Source organism: Chiloscyllium plagiosum, unplaced genomic scaffold, assembly GCF_037043375.1.
Source record: "Chiloscyllium plagiosum isolate Xiang-an unplaced genomic scaffold, Cpla_swu_hap1 HiC_scaffold_19, whole genome shotgun sequence".
In the NCBI taxonomy this organism is placed as follows: domain Eukaryota; kingdom Metazoa; phylum Chordata; class Chondrichthyes; order Orectolobiformes; family Hemiscylliidae; genus Chiloscyllium; species Chiloscyllium plagiosum.
Genome location: NW_028270157.1, coordinates 63,791,239 through 63,819,189, shown reverse-complemented (window position 1 = coordinate 63,819,189; position 27,951 = coordinate 63,791,239). Strand labels below are relative to the sequence as shown.

The 27,951-nt window shown below is 42.6% G+C and overlaps 1 protein-coding gene and 1 long non-coding RNA gene across 27 annotated transcripts in view; one reads left to right on the top strand and one right to left on the bottom strand.

The window, feature by feature from the left end:
• nrcama (neuronal cell adhesion molecule a) overlaps positions 1–27,951 on the top strand; it is a 419,288-nt gene that overhangs the window by 267,960 nt on the left and 123,377 nt on the right. For 6 of the 26 annotated variants that reach the window (XM_043709038.2, XM_043709039.2, XM_087997468.1 and 3 more), the window contains exon 1: positions 8,392–8,601. The exons of 8 other annotated variants lie outside the window; for them this stretch is intronic. In XM_043709038.2, the coding sequence (XP_043564973.2) occupies positions 8,533–8,601 (69 nt within the window). In that variant the 5' untranslated portion in view covers positions 8,392–8,532. Of the gene's footprint in view, positions 1–5,879; positions 6,028–8,390; positions 8,602–27,951 lie in introns of those variants that run through there. 12 more of the 26 variants (XM_087997481.1, XM_087997472.1, XM_043709029.2 and 9 more) reach the window with 5 other exon arrangements.
• LOC148146797 (uncharacterized) lies at positions 23–21,496 on the bottom strand. Its single transcript, XR_015760495.1, has 3 exons — positions 21,440–21,496; positions 7,399–7,568; positions 23–444 (listed from the first exon to the last, which is right to left on the bottom strand). It is a non-coding gene; the product is annotated as an uncharacterized LOC148146797 (long non-coding RNA).

Sequence of the window (27,951 nt, the reverse complement as noted above, 5' to 3'; positions counted from 1 at the left end):
AGAACATGTAAAGTCAGGGGCAAGTAGCAGCCTGGATAGAGAACTGTCTACAATGCAGTAAATGGAGAGCAGGGGTGCAATGTGATTCCTTGGGCCAATGGGGAGAAATGTGGCTGCTCAGAAAGCAGAGACCCCTTGTTATAAGTAGTACTCGGCCAGACTAGTTTTCAACTTTAAATTATAGGAACGTGAACAAGTCCAACAGTGAAACAAGCAAAGACTCAGATCCATCAGGTTTTGATTGTTTAAAAGCAAAGCAATGCAAATGCTAGTTATCTGAAATAAAAGCAAAATGCCTCAAGCCCTTGGCATGTCTGGTAGATTGCAGTGGAGAAGAAAGAAGGATGAACACTACAAATCGATGATCAAACCGAGAGCTGCAATGCTGGAAATCTGAAACAAGGACAGAGGTTGCTGGAGAAGCTCAGCACGGTCTGGTATCATCTGTGGAGAGAAAAGAGTTAATTTTGAGTCCAGTGAACCTTCTTCAGAACTAACCTCTCTCATCAGGCCTTCATCTAATGTTGGATTAATGAATTATGCAGATTGATAAGTGTTCATTAGCTACAAACTTTAGTTTTCTAAAGAGAGCTTTGCATTTGTAGCCAAGTGTTAATGGCAGAGTATGGTGGCTGAGAGCCTTGGGCCATTTTCAATTAACTGTTTGCTGGTGCGATTGCTGGCAATGTGTCACATGATGGACTGACGGCAAAAGGAAAACGACCGTTCTCAGCTGGCATGAGGCAGAACATTGATGAAACTCCCACCGTATCGCAATAAAAATGAAACTTGCATTACGTCTGTACAATAATTAGCAGCTGTAAGGTTAGGCCGTACAGGAAAATACAGCCTGTAGGCCCAGGATTGACCATAGCAGTTTGTAAATGGCAGTTCTGATGGAAGTGTGTGATTTGCCTGTGTTATTAGCATTTTGTTGAAGAGTTTAGATTTAAACCAATTATATAAATTTTTCGCCCTGCAAATAATCACTCGCCCTGTACCTCGCACGGTGACCTACTAGCAAAATCTCCATAACACTAGAGCAAAGGTCAAGATGAGAGTGGTTTTTTGCAGAGGGATTTAATAATTAACTGAGTTTTTTTTTGGTACTGTGATTTTTAAACCTTTGTGCATCAGAGTTGATGTAAGTTCGTTTATGACAACAAGAGAGGAAACATTGGAGGACATGAGCTTCTAGGTTTTGGAATAATTGCTTTTAGCAAAGGAAAACCAAGAAATGGCAAAACGTTTGGGTTCGGTTGAAAGGAAGTCTGACTGAGGTCAGATGTGAGGATAGTTTTCTCCTGGAGAAAAGATTTCCTACAAAACAACTAAGGGAATAAATTAAAAAACAACCAGTCGTGTCCCTCTAATGTGAGAGCAGCCCTATTGTTCGGTAAGACTGTGGCAACTTTATGTTTTATCGCACGGTTGACTTTTGTGAAAATGGATGGGAATTGAAAAGTGCAGTTTGATGGTATCATAATCTCTAACATCCTTGTGAGGGGTCATGTTGTGATTTGCAAACTGAAAGATTACTGTGAATTTTTTTAGTGGTGTGGCTGGAGAAGAAGTCAGAATTTCTCGTTGTTTTAAGAGATACGTTCAGGTTCAGCTGAGAATATTTGTGGTGCCACTCAGAATGGAGCTTACAGGACGGTATATGGGCACATATCTCAGTCATCATTGGGCTGTTCCTGAACAAGTGGTCACATCTTCCTTGGTGCATCCTCAAGAATGCTGTGCAGTTTTGGTATGGAATGCCGGAGTCTGGGACTTCACTTCGGTCCGTTAACAGATTGCAAACATCACCAACTGCAGTCAACCAGAGGTTGGCCATCAAGGCATTTGGCTGCCATAAGTTTGTAGACCATGGAGTATATTCTGGTAGAGCTTACTAGGTTCCATGCTGTCCGTTAGAGATAGTTCTTTTGTGATTTCCCAAAAGGGAAAGTGGGAGGGTTCAAAATATGCTGATGTAGGAAGCTCAAGATCCCAGAAATAATCCTCACGACTTCCAGGGGATGGATACCTACAACAATTGTGGGGCAATTCCTCAGCCAGATTGAGCAGCAGTGCCCTGCTGATGGACAGATCTGGGCAAGTGTTGCAGTGCTGGTGTGTTGGCTGTGCTGCCCAGGATGGTGCCCACCCAGTGTTGCTGTGAGATTCACTCTCATTTTGACATTTGTTCTGGTGTTACAGAGATGTTGCTAGTAGGTCGCTGTGCCAGGTATCAGATCATGGGTGAGCAATTATTTGCAGGGCAGCAAGTTCTTCCCAGACCTTTGGGTTGTTGGGTGGAGAGCTGAAACAGTCAATGTTTGGTGGAAGTTTCTACTTTTCTGAAGCAGCCTCTTGTGAATGTATTGACCACCCCAATAAACAAATTGTTTTTAAAAAAGAGCAGCAAAACTTATACTCTCTCAACCCGAAGTTTCATTTGGGATGCGTCTTGTCCAGTATTACCATCAGCTAGGATCATAGCACTTGGTGATGGACTACTGACCGAAACCTGTAAGACTTTCCTCTTAAAGACAGCCAGACTGCTGCTTTGAGGAGGTAAGAGTTTGCATTGGGGTGGGATCATTCATATCCGACGAAGCCTGTATCTGTTGAGTCTTTCACATACGAGCAGAAGTAGACCCCCTCAAGCTTGTTCTGTCATTTAATATGCTCACAGTTGACCCGATGACTCTACATTCCCACCCACTTTCTGCTTATCTTTCATCTGATTCATCCTTATGCCAGCATGAAGGCTTGAAAGGAAAGCTTAGTTTTCTGAAAGAAATATTTCTTGCACTCCGTTGGACGCAAACACATTCCACAGTCACATGCTCACACTTGAAAGACCATAACACTTTTTCCATTTTGTTAGCTGAATATATAAAAGGTGAAATGTAGTTAGATTGGCTCATGATATTTCCCTAATCCCAAGAGCAATGGTATTTGATTACATGGGCAATATCCTGCACTAACCAGGTCTGAATGGCATTGTGCTCTATCTTTACTATAGCTGGAATGACTTTTTTTTCCATTTTAGACACTAAATCTTGTTGCAACATGAACTATGAAGACTGAATGTTTCGGGTTTCTCATTCAATCACCAGTTTTCATGCTTGAGTTGTATCTGACTGTGTAGATGTTTATAACCATGCCAAATGACTCCCTGCTCCTGTTGGCCACTTGTGAACATTGAGCAGGTATCATTGGATTGGACTTCCAAAAACAACTCCTACCAGGTTGGAAATGTAAACTCTGTTTCTCTCTCTATGGATGCTGCCAGACCTGCTGAGTTTGTCCAACCCTTTCTGTCTCTCAGCCAGTGGGAGGCTGCCTGATTGTCTTGTCCTCATCCTGTATCCTAAGTGTGCTGATTCCCAACTTTAGTGACCCAACTGCTTAAGGTCACATTTTCGTGTGGCAGAGTGTTTAGCACTGCTGCCTCACAGCGCCAGGGACCTGGGTTCAATTCTACCCTTGGGCAACTGTCTGTGTGGAGTTTGCGCATTCTCCCCGTGTCTGTGTGGGTTTCCTCTGGGTGCTCCAGTTTTCTCCCATAGTGCAAAGATGTGCAGGTGAGGTGGATTGGCTACATAGTGAGTAGACTGGGTGGGTTAGCCATGGGAAATGCAGGGTTGTAGGGATAGGGCAGGGGGCTGGGTCTGGGAGGGTTGATATGGACTCAATGGGGCTGAAGGGTCTGCTTCCATGATACCATGATCAGATCCATTCACCTGCTAATGAGGGCTGAAGTTAGGATTCACTTGTCCTTTGTGCCGTTTGTACGTCTCATTTACAGGATTTTGTTTTCACTTTTTCATTGATAGAAAAACATTGCAGACAGTTTATGCTGTTGCTGTCTTATAGACCTCACTGTTCTCTGTTGTGATGATATATCCTTTTCTCTCTCGTATCTTTTGACACCAGCCATTGGGTTGTTGCAGCATGTCATTTCAAGACATATCCATTGAGTTCACGATCGCAGTGCTGCGTAACCCACACTACATCTGTCTGTCAGGTTGCACAGAGAAAGAATTGAAAAATAGTTGCATGTCAAGGGTTGAAGTGCCAATTATACTATTTGTTTTAGATGATGCCAGATTAGTGACAAACTATGAATTCTGAATTGGAAGACCTTGCTGTGTGGGCAAATAAATATTTCTTGTGCAGCCTTAGTTTCTCTGAGAAGTTCAAGTTGCACATGCTAGAGGGGTGATGATGAACACTAGGGCCAGGATATTTAGCTTCCTGTTTATTTTCGTGTTGGGGTCCATTGGGCAAGTGGTAAGTAAATACTAACACTTTCCAGACTTCAGCTTTTTAGATGTTTGCAGAAGGTGACGCATTGATAGCCCACTGCAGAGTCCTCAGTCTCTACATAGCTCCAGCATCTACCCAGCTATGTATGTTCAGCTTTTTGGCCAACGGTGACCCTGACTGCTCTGTCCGCTTTGCTAATGGTCATGTTTTGGATATCAGGGATGAGGTGGTTGGGCTTTGGTTTGTTGGAGGCAAAAACAATGACTGCAGATGCTGGAAACCAGATTCTGGATTAGTGGTGCTGGAAGAACACAGCAGTTCAGGCAGCATCCAAGGAGCTTCGAAATCGACGTTTCGGGCAAAAGCCCTATTCCTGATGAAGGGCTTTTGCCCGAAACGTCGATTTCGAAGCTCCTTGGATGCTGCCTGAACTGCTGTGCTCTTCCAGCACCACTAATCCAGAGTCTGGTTTGTTGGAGTTGCTCGACTCCTCTGCAATATGCTTGTTGATTTTTAGTTGAAGCCTGGAGGTTGGTGCAGTGTTGTAGGCAGGCACAGGCTGCTGCATTCACAGAGGCATTGTGCACAGGAACTAGAGGGTGGTCGCCACGTGCAAAAGGAGAACACAAGTCTTTCATTTCTATTGTGTTTTTCATGATCTTAGCATCTCCAAGTGCTTTGTGAACTTTTGAAGTGTAGCCCTGTTATAATGGAGGGAACCACATCTGTTTTGTGCAGAGCAAACTCTCCAAGACAAAATAAAAGCCAGATAATCCATTTTCAATGACATTTGTTGAGTGATAAATAATGAGCTGGGCACTCGGGATAATTTCGTTGTGTTTCTTAGAAATCACGCTGTTCCCAGCGATGATAGGGAGGTCCTCCCTCATTGGTGGTCTCCTCCTAGGTTTTATACTCAAGCCACTAGACTAGGTTCATGGAATCATTGAATTCCCACAGTTTGGCCCATCAAGTCTGCACAGATCCTCCAAAGAGCATCCCACCCAAACCTTATCCCTGCATTTCCCATGGCTAATCCACTTGCCCTCACATCCCTGAACACTATGGGTAATTTATCATGCACCTAACCTGCGCATCTTTGGAACATGGGAGGAAACTGGAGCACCCAGAGGAAACCCGCACAAAAATTAGGAGAATATGCAACTCCAGAAAGACAGTCGCCTGAGGGTGGAATCGAACCCAGGTGCATGGCACTATGAGGCAGCAGTGCTAACCATTGGGCCACCATGCCACCCCAAGTTTTCAGAGTATAATCGTGTGACAGAGGTGTTGGGCGTGCTGTCAACTGAACCACATTTGAAAAGATCACTAAAGTCGACCCAAAAAGAGGCTTCAGCCCACTGAATTTGTGGAGAGGAAGTAATGCGTGGATTACATTTGATAACGGCCGCAAACAAACCAAGCAGCTGCTTTTGGAAAGCTCTGTGATGTGCAGCAACTGAGTACTCTGACAGTGCAGCCTTGACGGGAAGGGGTGGACTAACGTCTGATCAATGAAGATGAATTGCGATGTGCCATCATGAGGATAATCACGAAGGGGAGGAGAATGAAAGGGAAGAGAGTCACATGGCTTCATTTGTTTAAGGCTTGGAGAATAGATCAGATTGCATCCAGAAGTGTTAGTGCCAACAGTCTGTGTGTAAGTAGCAATTGAACCTCTAAATGGGATCACAACTGCACACAATGCTCGATTTCAGATTGGAAAGCACCAGAATTCCCTGACAAAGCAGGACAGTAGCAGTGGTGAGTTGTTTTTAAAAAATGCATGTCATTTCTAAAAGAAAAAAAGATGTGTGTTAGTGAACTGTTGTTTGTGGCGTTACTGTGAATATCTCTGAAAGTTCTCATCTTTTGGACCCCAATGTTTTAAAATGTTTGCGGTTATTAAAAAAAAATGTGTTCAATTGAAAAATGTTCTTCGTTATTTTATTTGTCTGTGCTGCGTTGATGAGCAATTCTTCAAGACTCCACTGCAAAACCAAAACCTGAAGAAATGGTGCTGAAAATCAGGGGCAAAATCAGAAGTTGCTGGAAAAGCTCAGCAGGTCTGGCGGCATCTGTGGAGAGAAATCAGAGTTAACGTTTCGGGTCCGGGGACCCTTCCTCAGAATCCAACTGCAGAATCTGCTGAACTTGAGGTTGTGGTGGAGGAACCGGCCCTTTGAGCTGCCCCTGTTTGAATCACAGTGTTTAAATTAACCCTTAGAGGCCTGAGAGGCTTGGTGCCTGATTGGTTAGCACTGCTGCCTGTCAGCACCAGGAATCTGAGTTCAATTCCACCCTCAGGCAACTGTCTGTTTGGGGTTTGCACGTTCTCCCAGTGTCTGCGTGGGTTTCCACCGGGTGCTCTGGTTTCCTCGTTCAATCCAAAGATGTGCAGGTTAGGTAAATTGACCAAGCTAAGTTGCCCCATAGTGTTCAGTGTATTGCAGGCTAGGTGGATTAGCCATGAGAAATGAAAGGTTACAGGCACAGATGGGGGGGTTGGTCTGGGTGGGATGGTCTGCGAAGAATTGGTGTGGATTGATGGGCCGAATGGCCTGCTTCCACACTGAGTTCCATGAGTAGAAGCATCAATGAGCACCTAAGCTGCTGAAACATCAAGAGCTGATTTGACCGAGCTCAGAACGGGCTATCTGTCTGCGAGTTGAGGATAACCAGTTTTGTTTCCTCAGTGACCCTCCACATTTACTTTTAGCTTCTTGTGCGTCCACCCATTACTTCCACATTGACCAAGCCTACAGATGTGCAGGTGCTAAGCTCTGGAGTTCGACGAGAGGGCATCATTTTAAGGTGAGGGGAGAACGATTTTAAAAGGGAGGTATGGGGCAATTCTTTCCACACAGATGCTGGTTCATATGTGGAATGAACTACCAGAGGAAGTGGTAGATGCAGGTACAGTAACAACATTTTGAAGAAATCTAGACAGGTACATGAATGGGAAAGGTTGACATGGGTATACTCCAAATGCAGGCAAGTGGGAGTAGTTTAGTTCGGGACACCTGGTCGCCATGGATGTGTTGGACCAAAGGGTGTGTTTCCATGCTCTATGTCTCGACACATCTCGGTCTCTCCAGCTCCCCTTCCTTTCTTAAGATGCTCCTCAAAACTTACCTGGTCATCCAGGCTTTAGGCCAGTCATCCTAATATCTCCTTAATTTGCTCAGTATCCCATTTTGTCTTCTAAAGCTGTTGTGCCATGTCCCAGTCTTTCCTACATTCAGAATACTTGATCAATGGCAGCTGGTTTTCCTGAAGTCATGTGGTGTATGGCCTGGCACCGTCTATGGAGAGAAAGTAGAGTTAACGTTTCGGGTCTGGTTCAGTGGGCCTTCAGTGGGTTCTGACTGTTAGCCAACCATGTCCACCAGGCTGAAGAAGCTGCATCTTCACCTTTTTGAATCTTTGCACTGTCTAACATCATGTCCCCTTCAGCAAATGGAAGATGCAAGTGTCCAGCCTCTTGGCAATCAAATTGGAAAATAGGGCCGTGAACCTAAAACCTGTTTTGTGTGGCCTGAGGCTACTATTTTTGCCTTGATGGGAAGCTGAAGATGGACTCGGCGTGTTGCCAAATGAAGAAAAAACCCAAGAGAAGTGATTTAACATGTACAATTCCAATCCAGATCGATGTGTCAACAAGATTGATGCTTTCTATAATATAACCAGCCAGGGATGCACTGCTAAAAACTACGAGTATTGCAAAGAGCAAGTTAAAAGCAGGAAACCGACATTATGGAAGAAGGGACGACGCCCACAAGTCTTTTTTATTTACTGCTGGTTAAACCTGTGCTTCCAGCCGTTTGTCTAAATTTCCAAATAAAATCCGGAAGAAGAAAATTGTGATTAAGAATGTGGCAGTGGGTGGAGCTGGCTTATTTCTAAGGAAAAGCATTCAATGGCATCCTCTAGTGTTCTGTGATTCTAACATAAGGCAAACACCATATTGCCAGGTTTAGTGTGACTAATAGGATTGATTTTATTTTCTAGGGCCTCAAAAATGAATGAGTGTTTTATTGGGAGTAGTGTGCTGTCAGCAGAATGGAAAGATTTGTCTGACAGTTCTGTTACACGCTGCAGATAGCGATAGACTGTTTGCCCTAGGCTCCCTGTATCTGTGGACAGCGAAGCTGCTTATAATTAGCCACTGAAAGTCTCGGTGCCTCAGCTGTCATAGATTTACTGTCACAAGTCTCTTACTGAGCCCAGGGACCTCAGAGCTCCAGTTGTGTCGCTGTGCCAGGGATAATGTTAGTTATTTCTTTGTTGGAACCTGAATCGGTGTGTAAAATGTGCTCCTCTTGGTGGCTACTACAGGTACAGTATGTCCCAAGTTCTCCTCTTTGTGCTGTTTAAAGTCTGAAGTTGGCACTATCTTTGTAATTTTAGTAATTTACTAAGCATGGGTTGAATTACTAATACTGGAACCGAATCTTTTGAGAGATTTATTCGGCGTTCACATGTTAGGGTTTTGACAGCTCTGAACATGTTAATTGTGGGTATTTGACGGACTTTCGGATGAGAAATATCTTTTCAATCTTTTTTTTGTTTAGCTTTCTTAAGGTAAAGGAATAGGCTTGTGTTGTCAACAAATTTAGAAAGCTGCACAAACTTGCTGATTTCAGCAGGAGCTGCTCAGTGTTGTATTGTTGGGAGGGTCACATTTCATCATTTCAATTTGAGATAAGCGATAGCCTGCAATTTTATGTTGTAATTCAGATGGCATCTGCTTATTTTAAGCCTTTTGTTTATGGATCTTGTGCTGATCGAAGAGCATGATGTCAGTGTTAGGAACTGATGAATTTGCTTTTCATGCATTCAGTTTCAGCACACAAACTGTATTTGAACTTAAGCCACTGTGAGATTTGTTCATTATGTGAAACTGCTCATCTGAAAGCCTTCGATAGCTCCAGACATAAAAATAGTGAATGAGTTTGAGCATTTTCGAGAGAGAAAGCCAAAGTTAAAGGTTAGAGTGGAATAGCTAGGAATGTGAGTTAAAGTCACAATCAGGTCAACCATGATCGTATTTAACAACAGTGGTGCAGGTTTGAGAGGCAACATGAAATATGTTTTTAATTGACCTGAGTTGTTGTTCTTTTGTGAGCTAGTCTTACAAACTTGTGTTCGTTTCCATGCCAATGCAGAGTTAAGCCGCATCTACATTGTTCCATCAAATTCTACAAGGTCTGTTAGCACATCTGGATGCACAGTCCTGCTACAGTATCCCAACTTGATGATGCTCAAAAGTAGATGCGGTCTAAAGCTTGAACATTGTGCCTTGATCCAATCATAGATATTGGCTGCAACAAAGGAGGACAGTGGCATAATGGTAGCATCACTTGACCAGTCATCCAGATTAATGCTGGTGGGGTCTTGCTTTCGAACCCCATCACGGCAGGTTGTTAAGTTTAAATTAGGTTGATCAATGTGAAATTAAGAGTTTGTCCAGGAAGCCACTGTGGGTTATTGGAAAAACCTGATTCCTGATGAAAGGCTTTTGCCCGAAACATCGATTTTCCTGCTGCTCTGATGTTGCCTGACCTGCTGTGCTTTTCCAGCACCACTCTAATCTCAACTCTGGTTTCCAGCATCTGCAGTCCTCACTTTTTGCCTATTGGGAAAACCCATCTAGTACATGGATGCCCTTCAGTAAAGGAAGTTTGTGTCTTGACCTACATGTGAATCCAGACCCATGGCAATTGCCCTGTGAAATGGCCTGGCAAGTCATTTAGCTCAAGGCCTATCAGGGACAACAAATGCAGGAATTATCTGCAATGCCTACGTTCTATGAAAGAATAAAATAATTTGCATTTTGGGCATAAATATTCTGCTACCAATTTGGAAAACTTTACCTTGGTAGACCCAGAATATGATTCCAGGCGCAGGGTAGAGTCCTGGTTTTCACTGCGTGGGGTGAAGTCTTTCACCACTTGAGAGATTCTAACACTCTAGTGACAAATGTGATATCTCGCTGCCAACGAATAACTGGAAAGGCCAGTCTAAATGGGGAGTAACACTAAATGCTGCACTTTCATAGTGCCACCTTTCAATAGGCATACATCTAATGTCCTGTATGCTCCCTCTAGTAAATGTAAGAAACCATGGAACTGTAGGAAAGCAAGCTAGTTCTGTCTGTTGTCACGGTGAATCCCTCAACCTGCATCATTTCAAATATATTATCACCTTACTATCAATTCGCTGCCACCTTGCTTTGTGCAAATTGGCTACCTTTTCTCTCGATAGGACAGCAGGTTTGTACACTTGACAAAACATTTAATTGACCGTGAGGCATTCGGAGATAACCTTGGATTGTGAGCAGTGTTACTTCGGTACAAGTCTTTCTTTCTTGGTGTTTGACATAGAAAGATAGCCAGGGTGAAAAGACAGACCTGACAGGGACTAAATCATGCCTCTCATTCTCCATTTGATTTCAGATACAACACACTTCCTAATCTTTGGCTATTAAGCTTTTAATTCTAGTTGTTCTTGTGAGGTTTGAAGCTGGGTTACTGGAGTTAATTAGCCTCAACCTGATTGTGGTGTGTGGCAACAGGCCACCAGACTACAATGATGGCTCTGTGGGTAAATAGATGGTTTTCCTTTTAAACGCAAGTGTAATTGTTTGTAGTCTGGGCAAAGTGAGTTTAATCACTCCTGTGTTTGAAGCTGTACATTGGCAGGAAGAAGGAAGTGCACTATCTGAGAGAAGTGTTGAGCAACGATGTTCTGCTCAGAAGGATAACAGAATCAAACTGTCAAAATTAGTTTTTTGTTTGTATAACACCCTTCACAATCTTGTTAAGTGCTTCGAAATCAGAGTAATGGTTTTGGAGTGTTGTGATGTCAGGAAACATAACAGCCAGCCAGCCAATATGTGCATAGCAATGTCCCTAAAACGGCAATGTGATAATCGCCAGGTTATTGGTGATTGTGGTGTTAGTTGGGGGATAAATATCGAACAGAGAACTGCCCCACTCTTCTTTGTAATAATTCTGTACAGCTATTTGTGTGAAAGGGGAGGTGCGGTTTAACATCCCATCCAAAATTTGGCACCTTCGACAATGTGGCACTCTGTGTCAGGTCACTGGTAGGACCTGCATTGCTAGGTCAGAAAGGCAGATCTACACAGTATTGGTGGGCATGTTTCACAAGATTTCTGGCTGGTGTAACATCATGCAAAAAGATCAGAGAATTGGGGATGAAGGTTAAGGCTTTCCAATCTGAGAGGAAAGATGATTTTTAGTTCTCTCCTCCTGTTGAGAAGGTCTTCAGTTCTGAAGATGTCATTGGGTAAGTTAACAACTGGAAGCCTTGGAAAGATCTAAAAGTGGGTCTGACCTCTCCGCCGAACGTCGAGGTGATGTACGGTTTTGAAATGTCTTTGACTCCTGTTGTAAAGAGCGGGGTGTTTCTTACGTTTTTGTGGAGCCTCACAACGCAACCCTTACCTCCATGGTAAGGTGCCCATAAGTAAAGCTTACGTTTGTGGGGAGGTTAAACTGAGGCTGACTCCTAATGTGAGCATAACCTGCCATGACTGAAAAGGGTTCAATCAAAATGCCAAGTGCATGTAGAAACATGGGACCAGAAAAGTTAGACTCCAATTGGCATCTAGGGTGTGAATTGGAGTAATTCCATAATCCTGACTCATCTGAAAGGCTGTTTTTGATGCAGCGTCGATAGAAAGTTGAGAGCCTGAAGTTGATGGGTTTTTTTAGCAAAGCTATCGAGGAAAATGGAACCAAGGTTGGTTGATGGAGTGGAAAGAAGTGTTTGGCGTGCTAGAATTCAATGGAGAAACTGGCTGAATGGCAGCCTCCTGCTCCTACATTCCTATCATAATGAGGCACAGAGGCCCTCTGTCATGTTAAGTTAATTTTGAGATTTTAAATGGACTGGAGTTTGTGGTTACACTGTGCACTGTGTTTAATCACACTGAGGAAATGGAATTTGACAGAATCTCTTAGAACAATGACAACTGAAGTAAATGTTTCCTTACATTGTTTCACAATTGAATTGCTATCAGGTTTCCTTAAGCAATGGACAGCTTTGCATGAATCATGTTTGTGTCTCAGCTGTTGATTGCTTCCGATGAGCTGTCGATTATGTCCCAAACATACTTTCTACGCACTGCTTGGGTTACAAGGGAGGCAACAGCTAAGAGTCGGTCAATGGTCATTTTTGATCAGCTGTAGTAGCTTCTGCTTCTCCTAATGTGATCATTCGTAAGATTAATTCAGGTTTTAATTCATTGAATTTAAATTCTTTTGATATCCTGCCTTCCCTCATCTGCAGCTGACCAATGCCTTTTGTTACCATCAAGCTCATTTATTCTCATTTTCTCCTGCCTAGCTTGCCAGATTCTGTACAGTCAAACTGAACCAAGACTGCTGCATGTATCCCAGCTTGCACCACGTCCTGTTCCCCTGTCACTTTGGTGCTTTCTGATCCACACTGGCTCAAATCTGGCAGTGGTTTTGTTGTAGAATCCTAATCTATGTGTTCTCACGTCTCCATCACCACTTAACTCTATAACCGTGTCCTGCTGTACCTTCTGAGATATCTGTGCTCCTCCAATTCTGACCGCTTGTGTGCCCCTGATTTTAATGCTTCACTATGAAGAGCTTGCTTCATCACTACGCTCTGGAATTCCCTCAGTAAAACTCTCCATCTCTTTATCTTCCTGGCAGTCATTCCTTAAAACCCCTCTCTTTGATCAAGTGGTTGTCACCTGTCCTGGTCTGTGTTTATGTTGCCTGGAACCAAATTTTATCTGCTTGAATGCATTCAAAGTACCTTGGTATGACTTTGCTACATTGCAAGAAGTGATGCAAGATGTATTTCAAATTTTATGGCTTGTTAGTATCACAGTGATCCACTTTTGAGTGGAGGTGTACATTGTGTGAGATCAATCTGATATTTACGGAAACCCTAGTCTTTCTGTTCTGAAATTATCATGGCACTGATCAGACACGGTACGGAAAAAAGCAATCCTGGATATTGAGGTGGCTTGCAGAAAGTTGTATTGCTGAGAGCTGTGATTATGAATTTTAGACAAGAGTCCACAGCCAAACTAGTGAATAGTTGCAGCCAGGTCTGTTTCCCTAGTTGAAGAGTGTGATGCTGGAAAAGCACAGCCGGTTCGGCAGCATCCGAGGGGCAGGAGAGATCAGGAACAAAGAGCTTATGCTCAAAACGTCGATTCTGCTGCTCCTCGGATGCTGTCTGACCGGCTGTGCTTTTCCAGCACCACACTCTTCGACTCTGATCTCCAGCATCTGCAGTCCTCACTTCCTCCCTCTTCCCTTAATTGGGATATTGCTTGTTTGATAAGGAAGGATGCAGTGCCATGGGTAGATTTAAGCGTCAAAACAGTGCAAACAAATCCATTGAATGTCCATGAACACATAGGAAATAGTGACCATCGCCTCATGAGAAGTACGTTGAAAATGAACAGATGTGAAGAAGAATTCCAAATGAAAGATTGAAGACTGAAAATTTAGTTGATTTAGTGGCTCAAAAAGGCAATGCCTCAAGCCACTAGTTGGAAGAAAGCCTGATAAACAAACCAGAAGTGTTAGTATTTAAGTACAAATTGTTATAAAGGTTAAACATATTTCAACTGGATATCAAAGCGTAGCATGTTTTAAATCACTGTACCAAGAAGTTCAAACCAAAAATAGGGTTTTAAAAGGAAGCTTATGATAAATAAACAGTAAAATCAGAGAGGTGCTTGATGATAAAGCAAAAATCCAAAATGCATTAGATGCTGGAAATCTTTCATAAAATCAGAAAATGCTAGAATTGCGCAGGTTTTTCACCAGAGTTGGGAAAACCTAGTGATGCATAGTAACAGAAGCAAGTATAGCAAGAGAAAAAGTGAGAGGGGAGCATAGGAGACAATTGCTAAGTCTGTCAGGAGCAATTACATGTCCAAATGGTTGAAAGTGCAACAAAGGGGGATGGTGATTGCACAAGGAAAGAAATAAGAGGTGGGTCTCAAAGCTGATATAAACGGGAATCACAGCATCACTATTAACAGCAGTCATTTGGAAAGGTGCAGGGAGAGGTTACCATCTAAAATTGTTGATCTCAGCGTTAAGTTCAAGAGATTGTAAAGAATGTAATTAGGTAAGATAGGATACCGTCTCTCAAGTTTATATTGAACTTGTTTGGAGCTGTGCAGGATGATAATGACAGAGCAGGAGATGAGCCCAGAGTTAAAATTACAGGTATCTGGCAGGTCAAGCCACACTTCGAGGCTGAGTGAAGGTGCTTCTTCATATGGTCACACAATCCGTGTGTATACGAGTATTGCTGGAAATAAAAACACATTTTGCCAACACTTACCATCTTGGTCTCAGCATGATCATTCACAAGAAATCACAGCGTAAAGTGGGAACAACATGTTTATGCTGTATGAGAAGACCATGCTGTTTCATTCACAAGTGGACTCTGATTTGGATGGTTTGCACTCTGGAATGAGCCACAGGATGGCTGTCATCTATTTTGTTGAGTTTAAACAGGACAATGTGTGCCTGAAAACAACAGGGCCCTTTCTATTTATATATACCTTCCAGTATAAGTAAGTGTACAGTGTGGGCGGCACGGTGGCACAGTGGTTAGCACTGCTGCCTCACAGCGCCAGAGACCCCGGTTCAATTCCTGACTCAGGCGACTGACTGTGTGAAGTTTGCACCTTCTCCCCGTGTCTACGTGGGTTTCCTCCGGGTGCTCCGGTTTCCTCCCACAGTCCAAAGATGTGCAGGTCAGGTGAATTGGCCATGCTAAATTGCCCGTAGTGTTAGGTAAAGGGGTAAATGTAGGGGAATGGGTGGGTTGCGCTTTGGTGGGTCGGTGTGGGCTTGTTGGGCCGAAGGGCCTGTTTCCACACTAAGTAATCTAATCTAATCTAAAAAACCTCGCAAACTCACATGGCAATCTTAAATTGGTTTTGTGTCACTTGAGATTATTCAGAAAGTGTTGTCCAATCACAGAATCACTTCTGTTGATGTTGGACATTGTTTAAGTGTTTTGCAAGCCTGGGAGGGTAGGGCACAATCCGTAACTTGTCTGTTGCAAATGGATGAAGAAAGGTTCTGCTTCATACAATCCCACCAGTTCTTGGGACATAAGGTATCTCAAAGTTTTAGCGACCGGTAAAGCTAACTGTTTCACTGCGCAACAGCTACACAAGTATTTGTTAATAACAGCATATTGACAGCATAGTAGAAGGAAAATATTCTGCCTGGAAGTCAGTGGTGAGTGGTGTTCCACAGGGCTCTGTCCTTGGGCCTCTACTGTTTGTAATTTTTATTAATGACTTGGATGAGGGGATTGAAGGATGGGTCAGCAAGTTTGCAGGCGACACAAAAATTGGAGGTGTCGTTGACAGTATAGAGGGCTGTTGTAGGCTGCAGCGGGACATTGACAGATGCAGAGATGGGCTGAGAGGTGACAGATGGAGTTCAACCTGGATAAATGCGAGGTGATGCATTTTGGGAAGTCAAATTTGAAAGCTGAGTACAGGATTAAGGATAGGATTCTTGGCAGTGTGGAGGAACAGAGGGATCTTGATGTGCAGGTACATAGTTCCCTTAAAATTGCCACCCAAGTGGACAAGGTTGTTAAGAAAGCATATAATGTTTTGGCTTTCATTAACAGGGGGATTGAGTTTAAGAGTTGTGAGATCTTGTTGCAGCTCTATAAAACTTTGGTTAGACCGCACTTGGAATACTGCGTCCAGTTCTGGTGGCCCTATTATAGGAAAGATGTGGATGCTTTGGAGAGGGTTCAGAGGAGGTTTACCAGGATGCTGCCTGGACTGGAGGGCTTATGAAGAGAAGTTGACTGAGCTCGGACTTTTTCCATTGGAGAAAAGGGAGGAGAGGAGACCTAATTGAGGTGCACAAGATAATGAGAGGCATAGATAGAGTCGATAGCCAGAGACTATTTCCCAGGGCAGAAATGGCTAACATAGTTTTAAGCTGGTTGGAGGAAAGTACAGAGGGGATGTCAGAGGCGGGTTCTTTACGCATAGAGTTGAGAGAGCATGGAATGCATTGCCAGCAGCAGTTGTGGAAGCAAGGTCACTGGGACATTTAAGAGACTACTGGACATGCATTTGGTCACAGAAATATGAGGGTGCATACATGAGGATTGATGGACAGCACAACATCGTGGGCTGAAGGACCTTTTCTGTGCTGCACTGTTCTATGTTCTAAGACAAGAGAATCCTCTACCTATGTCTCACAAATGATTACTATGGTAAATGAATTTCACTGTGGCACCTGGTATTTTTCACTTGTCATCTAATTTGCTCAGGTAAAACAACTATATCCTCTGGTTCATTCCTCACGGCAATGTTATGACATATCAATCAATCTACTGTTTTAAATTTAAGCGAAACTTGGCAGTTACCTGTCAGTTATCAGCTAACCGGTGCATTGTCCATGACAATGCACCTCATCTAATCGGAATCCACTTGCAACCGATCAACACATTCTGCTCATACAGTATAAAGACCTTGTTCCCCTTTCCACTGGTCTTCCTTGTGAGATGTACTGGTGAGTGTAATATGAACATCTTTGAGTCTTTTTAACAATACTCATGTTCTGTATATCCAAACAACAATCTTCCAGTCCACTGTCTTCCAGTGTAAAGGAGATGATACTGAACAACAAATTTGAAAGAAGTATAACGAAATTGCTGTTTTGCCTGGAAAGCCTCTTTTGCGGGTCTTTAAAAGCAGGTGTTGTGAGTCCTGTGCTTGCATGGGCAGATGACATGGAAATGAGAAGGGGCATTGAGGGTGATTGTGGAAGGGGCCAAAGTGTTCCTGGAATGGCAATTGCAATTGCTGTCACTTACTGAGTGCTCAACTTGACAGTGAGCAAAAGCAAAATGATGAATGCAATTCCAATTCTAATCCCACTGTTATTTGCTGCTGCTGATAAAATAGGCACGGTAGCTCAAACATGGCTCACAAAATAACTTAGGGATAATATTAGATACAAAGCGGAGACATGTAAGATTGCCAAAGAAAAACAGCAAGCCTGAGTGTTGGAAACAGTTTAGAATTCAACAAAGGATAAAAAATATTCAAGTGTTTTAAATGTCAATGTTAAGTTGGTTGTCAGCACAGCATGTACCACTCAAGATTAATTAGCAATTGCTGTCCAATCATAGAACCACTTTTAATGTTGGACACTGTTTAGAGTTTTTCATGGGCACTATCAGTACTTTGTCTCATTGGAACAATTTAATGAAGATGCTTTTTCATGCAATCTGCCAGTCTTTAGGTCATATGGCTCACATACCACTCTGGTATCAGAAAATAGATTATGAAAGTAAACCAGCAAGGAACATAAAAGCCGACTGTAAAAGCTTCCATATATTACATGAAGTATAAGCAGAGACAAATGTCAAAAATGGGGGAATTTACAACAAGGAGTGAAGAATTGGTAAAAGGTTCGAATGTGCACTTTGATTCTCTCCTCACAAAAGAAAGCACAAATCACCCTCCCTGAAATACTAATGAACCAAGGATCCAATGAGAGGGAGTAATTGAGAAGGAAATCAGTGTTCATAAGGAAATAGTACAAGATAAATTCATGTGATTAAAGGCTGACAAATCCCCCAGGACTTGCTAATCTATATTCAACAGTGCTGAAGGAAGTGACCTTGGAGATACAGGATGCATTGATGGACATCTTGCAAAATTCTAAAGAGTCTGGATGAGTTCAGATGGTTTGGAGTGTAGCAAATGTAAGCCCACTGTTTAAACAAAAATGAGGGAGAGAAAAAGACAGGACTGCAGACCAGTTACCCTCATCATTTGTGGGATTAGAGTTTATTATAAAAGGCATGGTAACAGAAAATATGCAAAGTATTAATGAAATTATACAAAGTCAGCGTGAACTTATGGAAGGAAAATCGTGCTGAACTAATCTCCTGAATATTTTTTGAGGATGTAATCAGTAGAATAGATAAATGGAGAACCAGAGAATTTGAAGTATTTGGATTTTCTGAAGGGGTTTTGATAAGATCCCTCGTACGAGGTTAGTGGGCAACATTGAAGCACAGGGGAAAGGGGGCAGTGTACTGGCATGGTTTGAGAATTGAGTGCCAGACAGGATACAGAGAGTGGGAATAGATAGTGTCTCAGTTCTGGGTGGAAGATGGTGACTATTGGTACAGAGACCAGAGCTTGGAGTCCAGCTGTTCCTGACATCTGTAAGTGATCTGGATGAGGAAGACCAATGCAATATTTCCAAGTTTGCTGATGACACAAAACTGGGTGGGATTGTGAGGAAGATGTCAGGATGTTTCAGGGTGATCCAGAAAAATTGAAGATGTGGCAGATTCAGTATAACGTGGATGAATGCAAAGTTATATACTTGTGTGTGAAATACAGAAATGCAGAGTGGCCTTTAAATGAGGGTATATTGGGAAATGTGGATGTACAAAAGTATTTGGGTGTCATTAAACACCTTGACTGAAAGTGAACAGGCAGGAGAAGCAAGCAATTAAGGTGGCAAATGGTATATTGGCTTTCATTGCAAGAGTATTTGAGTGCAGAAGAATGCCTTGCAGCTATTATACAAAACATTAGTGAGACTATACTAGAGTAGTATGTTTGGTTTTCATCCCTGAGCTAAGAGAGGTTAGCTTGCCACTGAGGGAGTGCAATGAAGGGTTACTAGGGTGGTATAACGATGGCCAAATTGTCGTACAGAAGAGATTAAGTTCAAGGATTTAGAAGGACATGGGCCAAGTACTAGATTAATTTAAGATATCTGGTCAACATGGAAGAGTTGGACCAAAGGGTCTGTTTCTCTGCGGTGCATCTATATGACTCTATGACCTTACAATTGGGCCTCTGTTTTGCCAGAATTTAGGAGGTTGAGAGGTGATTAGATTGGAACACACAAATGTCCAACAGGGCTGGGCAGACTATGGGATTCAGGGAGGATGTTTTCCCCTGACCGGGGAGTCTGGAGCAAGAGGTCATATTCTCAAGATATGGGGAGAGGCTATTAATGACTGAAATGAAATGATGTTTGGAGGGCGGATGACCTGTGGAATTTGCCACCATAGCAGACACTGATGCTGAATCACAGAGTGCATTCAAGAAAGAGATTGATAATTTTTTTTAGATATTCGAGGGGGACTGAGAGAAAACGGGAATATGGTATTGAGCTAGAGGATCAGCAATGATCACATTGAATGGTGGAACAAAGGTCCAAATTGTGTACTCATGCTTCTAGTTTCTATGTTTGCATTTGAGCACAAGGCATTGTCAATGACCCATACCTATTTCTCAAAGCAGAAAGACAAACTTGCCAAATACATTTTCCCCTTGATGGATTTGTGGGTACAGGATGTAACCAGTAGAATAGATCCAGGGAGAGCCAGTGGATTTGATGTGTTTGGATCTTCCGAGAGTTTTGTGATTCAAGTCTGAATGTCAACGATTTGCTAGCAGTATAACCAGCTGATGCAATCAAGAGGAAGTTACCATTTGTCTGCCTGGAGAATATTAATGTCACAGTTAAGCAGCTTGTCACTGATGGCATGATTGTGTCTAGCAATGACATAGTCACTGTGTTTGATGGGGCATTCACAATGGTACATGGAAGCCAGTTTTACAAACAGAATATGGGCTCTCTTGAAGCAGCTGTACTCCCCAAGTGTTTTGGTCTCAGACATTTCCTATCTTGACAGTTCATGTCCCCAAGATTTCAGATTAGTTTATCAGCCAGCACACATTTGCAGCAATTAGATTGGCAAGTCAACATCAAACAGTTCCTTTCGGATGTGTGCTTGCCCACTAATCCGCATTATCCCTGTTCAAGGTAGCTGGGGCTTCTCTTATAACTGAGTTGCTTATAAATGAATTCCCTTCTAATATGGTTTGTTTTAGATAAAGTGAATCTTGTGAACGTCCCCCAACCAAACTCTGTGACTGTTTCAGAGCAGCGTTCAAGGATTATAAGTTATCATCCTGACGGCTTAGGGGGTAAAGGCACCCTGTAATATTGTTATTATGCTGCACACTGCCAAGCTGAGACCTTAGGGCTGCACTTGGAATGTAACTATGAGCTTGTAGTTCATCCTTGTTATTAGCTTCCTATGGTTAGTGCAAGGTGGAACAGCAGTGAGGACAGGACGTGCCCTCGTGATTGCATAAACTACCACTGCAATCAGGCATTCAAGAGCGGAGCGCCTGTCTCCATTTTAAAGGAAAGCTGATATTTTTCAGTATTGGTGAGAGCTCTTTTGCTTTAAGTATTAAGCCATTTGATCAGAGAGGGCAAGGTGTGGAGGAATGCAAAAACCAGAGCCCGTAAATACAAGATGTTCCACGTTTCATTAACTGGCATCCAAGTGACCAGCAGTTTGCTGGTTGATCAAATATTCTGGATAATCAAGAGGTCTGCATTAACGCAGTAACCCTGACCAAGCGAAGCTTCGAGACATCAGCATCCCTGAAAAAAATCCTAAACTCAATGTAAAAACACACAGTAAGTACTGTAATTGAAACATAATGCAGGGGGTATGCAAATCACTGTTACATTTTATTTCGAGCCTAAATACTCAGACCTGCTGGTATTTGAGATATATAATTTTTGCCTGTTTATCAGAGTGCTGGTTGACAAGGTGCCTGTTAAAACAATGCTCTAATATATCTAATAAGGAGAGATATTTCTTTTACTCAGACACTGGTCAAAATGGGGAATTATTAGAGGAAGTGGTGGAAGCAAATAGTAGAGATTCTTCCAAAAGGAGTGTCGACATGTTCATGAGAGGAACAAAGAAGTAAAACGATGTGCTGCAAGACTGAGCTGAGATAAATGGAATGTTAATAATACAAAAGAGAACGAGTCAGGCTGAAATGTTCAGTTCTGTGGTGTTTGTAGTATGTAACTGTCTGTGTCTATCTCATCAGTGTGCTAAGCCCCATGTACTGCCTGAGAGGTGTGATGTGAAATACTGAAGATTCACACCATCCTGCCTCAACTGTCCTCTCCTACTCTATTCAACCGCAATTGTTCCTTGTGAAGAATATTACCATTCATTCTGGTATCTTACAAATTCAAAAAATAACAGAACTCCCTTTTGCCATGTAGTCAAACTATTCACATCTTACCTGGAAGAAGAATACACAAAACTGTTGAGCAGGAAAGACCAGGGACCAATCAAGTCTGTCCCATAATCATGTTGAAGCAAAGTAAGACAATTTTAAAGAATTCTGAGAAATTTCTCTCTCTCTCTCTCATCCCTCAAAGGTGATAAAAATTACTTTCAGGCAAATAGTACAACTGTCACACATAAGCCAGAGTCTTGCCTGCCTTCTGTCGACTCTGATATCAATATTAGTTATGAGCCTGTCTACCAATCTGCTGATTGTTGCAGTGAATCCACAGTTGCTGCTCAAACAGACAACCTCTGTCAAAGGTTGATAACTCTATGCTGAAATAAAAACAACTTGCCATCTGACTGTTTTAATCAGTAAAGGAGTCCAGGGGTATGGGGAAAAGGCAGGAAAGTGTGTCATGGGGGACTGCGCATGATCAGAGGATTCCTCAAGACATGAAGCCTTTATTTGCAAACAAAAGCTGTGACAACCAGAGAAGTACTCACTGATTGCCCCCAAGCGCCGGAGCTACTCTCTTTTTGTTTTTCTAATAGCCACACCCTAAGCCCCTTACATTAGCACAGTCAATCGCACTAAGCTTGCGTTCCATCCCCTTAACCAATCACATTTTGCCACAATTGTCTTCCGGTTTACGTTCAGCCTATGACGTTATGCCACAGTTATCTTTCAACATTCGCTATATACATTGCTTTATCATCTATCAGATGACTGGCCACGCCATGTTCTACTGTGCTGCTGTCGCAGTTATGCAAAGTGACCTCCGGCGTGCAAAACAGGCCTCACTATTGTACAACACCCCAACACGTAGGGGAGATTTCATAACCACTGTTACAATATAACTTACTCGTATTTCATATTCATATACTTATATTTTCCACAAGTGGAGTTGAGGATTATCAATCAGCCATGATCTCACTGATGGAGCACACTCAATGGGCAGAATGATCTACTGATGCTCCATGTCCTCTGCAAGCTTTGCTCAGTTTAGTGTCTTCTGCAGACTTGTCTTATGGTTTGCGAAAAGATGCCCCAGCAAAGGGCATGAGTGTGACTCGACTAAAAAGAAACTATCAGGTCTATTCAGCGGATCACTGCCTGAAGGACTTTTGCCAAAGACAAAGAGCTATACCACTGACGTAGCGGCTGAGGGGGGGACACATGTCGTGGGAGACCAACAATTATTATATACTTTAGGTGCAGCCAACACCTGTATTGGACCAAACCAAAGCTCCTCAAAAACCTGAGAAGATAGTCTCGACCCAAACCTTTTCTTATTTTAAAGGTGAATGTATGGTGTTGTGTTCTAAATGCAATTTGATTGGTCCAACTACCGGATTTAAAGCAAAACACACTTTATTCATCCACGATAGTTAAAATACAACAAAAGAAGGAAGGAATTGGAATAACTTAACTCTATTTGAAAATTTAATAGAATAGTAGATGCAGTAACTACTAATTAATTGTTCCAATATAGTAAGACCCCATAAATGCACCCTTGGCAAAAGGCAAGTTCAGAAAACAGATTGGCTGACATGCAACTCCTGTAGCACGAAGAAAGCCCCAGCTTTTGCCTGTAACTGAGAGAGGGGAAAAAATAACTTGAAGGCCCCAACAAGCAACTGCTGAAAGTTAAAACTAAAAATCCTGATTCTGTACGAGCTCGGCCACACCCATTCAGATTGCTTCTATTGTTCCAACTTTTTTTTTTAAAAACCCAAGGCCTCACAAGCTGTTTACTGTAGTGGCTCTGGTAGACTAATCTGTGCCTCAGTCTTCAAACCTATCTTCAAAAATATCCAGGGTAAAATACACCTTTTAAAGCCACAGGATTGTCACACACCATTGATATGGTCAAAATGCACCAAATCTGTGACGATGTGATACATCACACCTATTCAAAAGTTGTCTAGCTTCTCTTGATACTTGTAAAGCATGTAGTATCAAGGGACAGAGGGCACACATCTTCAGGAAATCTCATTCCCAAAGCTGAGCCGGACTGCAGGATGAAACACAATGCCCATTAAAACAGAATAGCATCTGCAACAAGGTCGCAACATAGTGTTAATGTGGCACATGAATACAAAAACAACCAAGTGAAAAACATGTTGATGACAAAGCTTCCTATCTTGCTGATCTCATACATTGTGTTGATGTTATAAGATGATTCGAAGCTTTTCGAATTGTTCATGAGTATGTTCTGACATGGTTGGGTGACTCAAATGAAAGCTAAAATTGGCACAGTGCTAGTGCCATCGGATTGCCACTAGACATCTGAACCTCACGAAGTGTCGCTCTATGGTACAACCAGAGAAGCCCATCTCACAGTCTATAATGGATCACCAATACTGAAAGATGGCAGAATTGCTTTGCGGTCAAAATGTAAGCTCAACTTGGCATTCCAAAATTGTGCGCTTAGTAACTACCAACAGACCTGCATCGGTAAGTTAGAAGTATTATCAGATCTCAGTACAGTCACAACAGGCAAACCTCTTCCTGACATGTGGACTAAGTGTAGAGTGACCTATATCACATTCTCACCCCACTATCCACGCTGAAAAGGTCAAGACGTATGTATGGTATATACTATCAACTGAGCACTCATCAAGTTTCAAGCAATTAAGCAATATTTTCACATTGCATTGCAGTATTTTTATATGATACCAATAAGGAAGGAATGACCATTCCCAGCACAACAAAACGCAAGTGCAAATGACCTTGCCCAGCAACCGATTGTCTCAGTATTCCGTGACACAGGACATTGTTCCTCAAAGGCAGAAGCGAATGCAAAGTTGCACGACGAGTGAGCAGTGAGAGAAGTACAGCAACAATACACTGAGCAGAGGGAATGAGTGTTCAAAATAGCAATACTTGGATTCCAGAGAAGAAAATCTCAACCAGTCTCGACCATGCTACGTTTTGACTGGTCACAGTATGACATTGTAGAGCAACAGAAACCAGCTCCGCCCCATGTTCAACGCGTCAATCATACACAAACAAACAGCCTGATGATGTTGAGTGACAGCAATCTGCAGCAAGGCAGTCAAGTTGTCAAACAAGTGCAACAGAGAACAACTATATCGCCCCAGATGAGTCCATGATCAGCAGATCAGGAGGAGCTGTCAAACCTCTACAGAATTATCTTAGACGTCTGTCGGTTTTGACTTTGAATCTCTGTTTTAGCTGTGTGTATGACGTGTCTACATACAATCATGAATATCTCATTGAAATGAGGTTTTCTCTTTGAAAAAGGAGAGATGTTGTGTAATATAGCTCAGTCAATATACAAGAGTGCCTTTAAGAGATACGGTATGACAGTATGTTTTTAAGAGACATGGTCATGACACCTTCACAATCACAGCCTGTAAATGGATCGTATAAAGGTCTCATAATCCATCCTAAGCCTGGATCAATTAGGCAGCTTTTGGAAGCACGCTGCTCTGTGTTGTAACTTACTGTCTTCACACTAGCCCAGGCATTCATTCCTGAGAAGTGTATAGTTTGTATATAATGGTTAACAGTAATGTCTGCTGGATTCTTCAATATCCTGATATGCATGTTTAGAGTCATAGTCATAGAGTCATAGAGATGTACAGCACGGAAACAAACCCGTCCATGCCGACCAGTTATCCCAACCCAATCTAGTCCCATCTGCCAACACCTGGCCCATATCCCTCCAAACCCTTCCTATTCATATACCTATCCAGATATCTTTTAAATGTTGCAATTGTACCAGCCTCCACTACTTCCTCTGGCAGCTCATTCCATACACGTACCACTCTCTGATTGAAAAAGTTGCCTCTTAGGTCTCTTTTATATCTTCCCCCCCTCACCCTAAACCTATGCCCTCTAGTTCTGGACTCCCCCACCCGAGGGCAAAGACTTTGTCTATTTATCCTATCCATGTCCCTCATGATTTTATAAACTTCTATAAGGTCACCCCTCAGCCTCCGATGCTCCAGGGAAAACAGCCCCAGCCTGTTCAGCATCTCCCTTTAGCTCAAATCCTCCAACTCTGGCAACATGCTTGTAAATCTTTTCTGAACCCTTTCAAGTTTCACAACATCTTTCCGATAGGAAGGAGACCAGAATTGCATGCAATATTCCAACAATGGCCTAGTTTCTTATCTTATAGGAGATGATGTAAGCATTGTCGCTTCTGATAAAATATACTGCTGGAAGCAAAAAGACATCTTAAAATGCCCAATACCTCTGGGTCCAAAAGGCCACCTCTTCTGTCATTCAATCTCTCCTGTTTTCGACCCTATCACACCTTTATCCAACCCACACCTTGCTCAAAACCTCAAACCTTTCCTAATTCTGACTGTTTTTCTCCTTAGGGTTTTCCCCTACCCTAAGGAAAAGACTCCTGCTTTTCACCTCTATACCCCTTTTATTTAATAAAACTTGACAAGGTCACCTCTCAATCTCATTCACTCCAGAGAAAAATGTCCCAGCTTCTCCTTTATAATTCAACCTCCACTCCTGGCAACCCCCTGGTAAATCTCTTCTGAACCCTCTCCAGCTTATTGTTTATCCTTTCTATAACAGATGCTACTTGATCTGCTGTGCTTAGAATCATAGAGTCATACAGCATAGAAATAGACCCTTCAGTCCAACCAGTCCAAGCCGACCATAATCCCAAACTAAATTAATCCCACCTGCCCAACCTTGGCCGATAACCCTTCAAACATTTCTTATGCATGTATATATCCAAAATTCTTTTAAATGTTGTAACTGTACCTGCAACCATCACTTCCTCTTGTATTTCATTTGGCAAAACAAATCTTACCATTAAGTGTATAAGTCCTGCTAAGGTCTTAGGGAGTGTTGCTGAACAAAGAAACCTTGGAGTGTAGGTTCATAGCTCCTTGAAAGTGGAGTCGCAGATAGCTAGGATAGTGAAGAAGGTGTTTGGTATGCTTTCCTTCATTGTCAGAGTATTGAGCACAGGAGTTGGGAGGTCATGTTGCAGCTGTACAAGACATTGGTTAGGCCACCATTGGAATATTGTGTGCAATTCTGGTCTCCTTCCTATTGGAAAGATGTTTGAAACTTGAAAAGGTTCAGAAAAGATTTACAAGAATGTTGCGAGGGTTGGAGGATTTGAGCTATAGGGAGAGGCTTAACAGGCTGGGGCTGTTTTCCCTGGAGCGCTGGAGGCTGAGGGGTGATGTTATACAGGTTTACAAAATTGAGGGGCATGGATAGGTTTAAATAGGCAAAGTCTTTTCCATGGGGTCGGGGAGTCCAGAACTAGAGGGCATAGGTTTAGGGTGAGAGGGGAAAAATATGAGAGAGGTGTAAGGGGCAACCTTTTCACACAGAGTAGTACGTGTATGGAATGAGCTGCCAGAGGATGTGGTGGAGGCTGGTACAATTGCAACATTTAAGAGGCATTTGGATGGGTATATGAATAGGAAGGGTTTGGAGGGATATGGGCCGGGTGCTGGCAGGTGGGACTAGATTGGGTTGGGATATCTGGTCGGCATGGATCAGTTGGACCGAATAGTCTGTTTTCATGCTGTACATCTCCATGACGCTATGACATGAACTACTCCGTGGGGAAAAAAAATTGCTGATCATGTCTTCTAAAATCTTTTTCCTCTCACCTTAAAAATATGCCCCCTTATCTTGAATTCCTCCACCCTAAGGAAAAGACACCTGCTTTTCACCTCTATACCCCTGTTTATTTAATAAAACTTGACAAGGTCACCTCTCAATCTCATTCACTCCAGAGAAAAATGTCCCAGCTTCTCCTTTATAATTCAACCTCCACTCCTGGCAACACCCTGGTAAATCTCTTCTGAACCCTCTCCAGCTTATTGTTTATCCTTTCTATAACAGAGAGACCATAGTACTCCAGAAGAGGCCTCACCAATGTACTGTACAACTGCAATTTGACATCCCAATTCCTACTCTCAATGAAGTCAAGCGTGCCAAACACCACCTTCACCATCTTGCCTATCTTTGACTCCACTTTCAAGGAGCTATGAATCTGCACCCCGAGGTTGCTTTGTTAAGCAAAACTCCCTCGGGCCCTACCATGAACTGTGCAAATCCTGTCCTGGTTTTTCCCCTCCAGTTTTCTAACATTTGCCCACACGGCCGTGTCTTGTGGACTTTGCTCGGAGTAGTGTGGACATTTTCTCCCTTTCACACCCTAATTAACACCCATTTGACATCTCAATTGTTCCTTCACTACCATTACCAGCATCTGCCTTTGGCTAAGGGCACTCTCACCATCTGTTTCCCTCATTCTTACTCCCCCTCCAATTATAACATATAGACCAACGTCTCTCAGTACTCAAATAGAGTTAGATCAGACTCTGGACATAACTGCTTGTCTCTCCACACAAGTTTCCTGGTGCACTTATGTTTGTCCTGATTTTCCCATTTCCAGCAAGCGCAGTTGCTTGTCTTCTGAGAAAAGTGACCTGCATGACAGCATTTATTCGCAACACAATTAACCATCCTTTCAAGCAGTCATCATTGTGTAACATCAA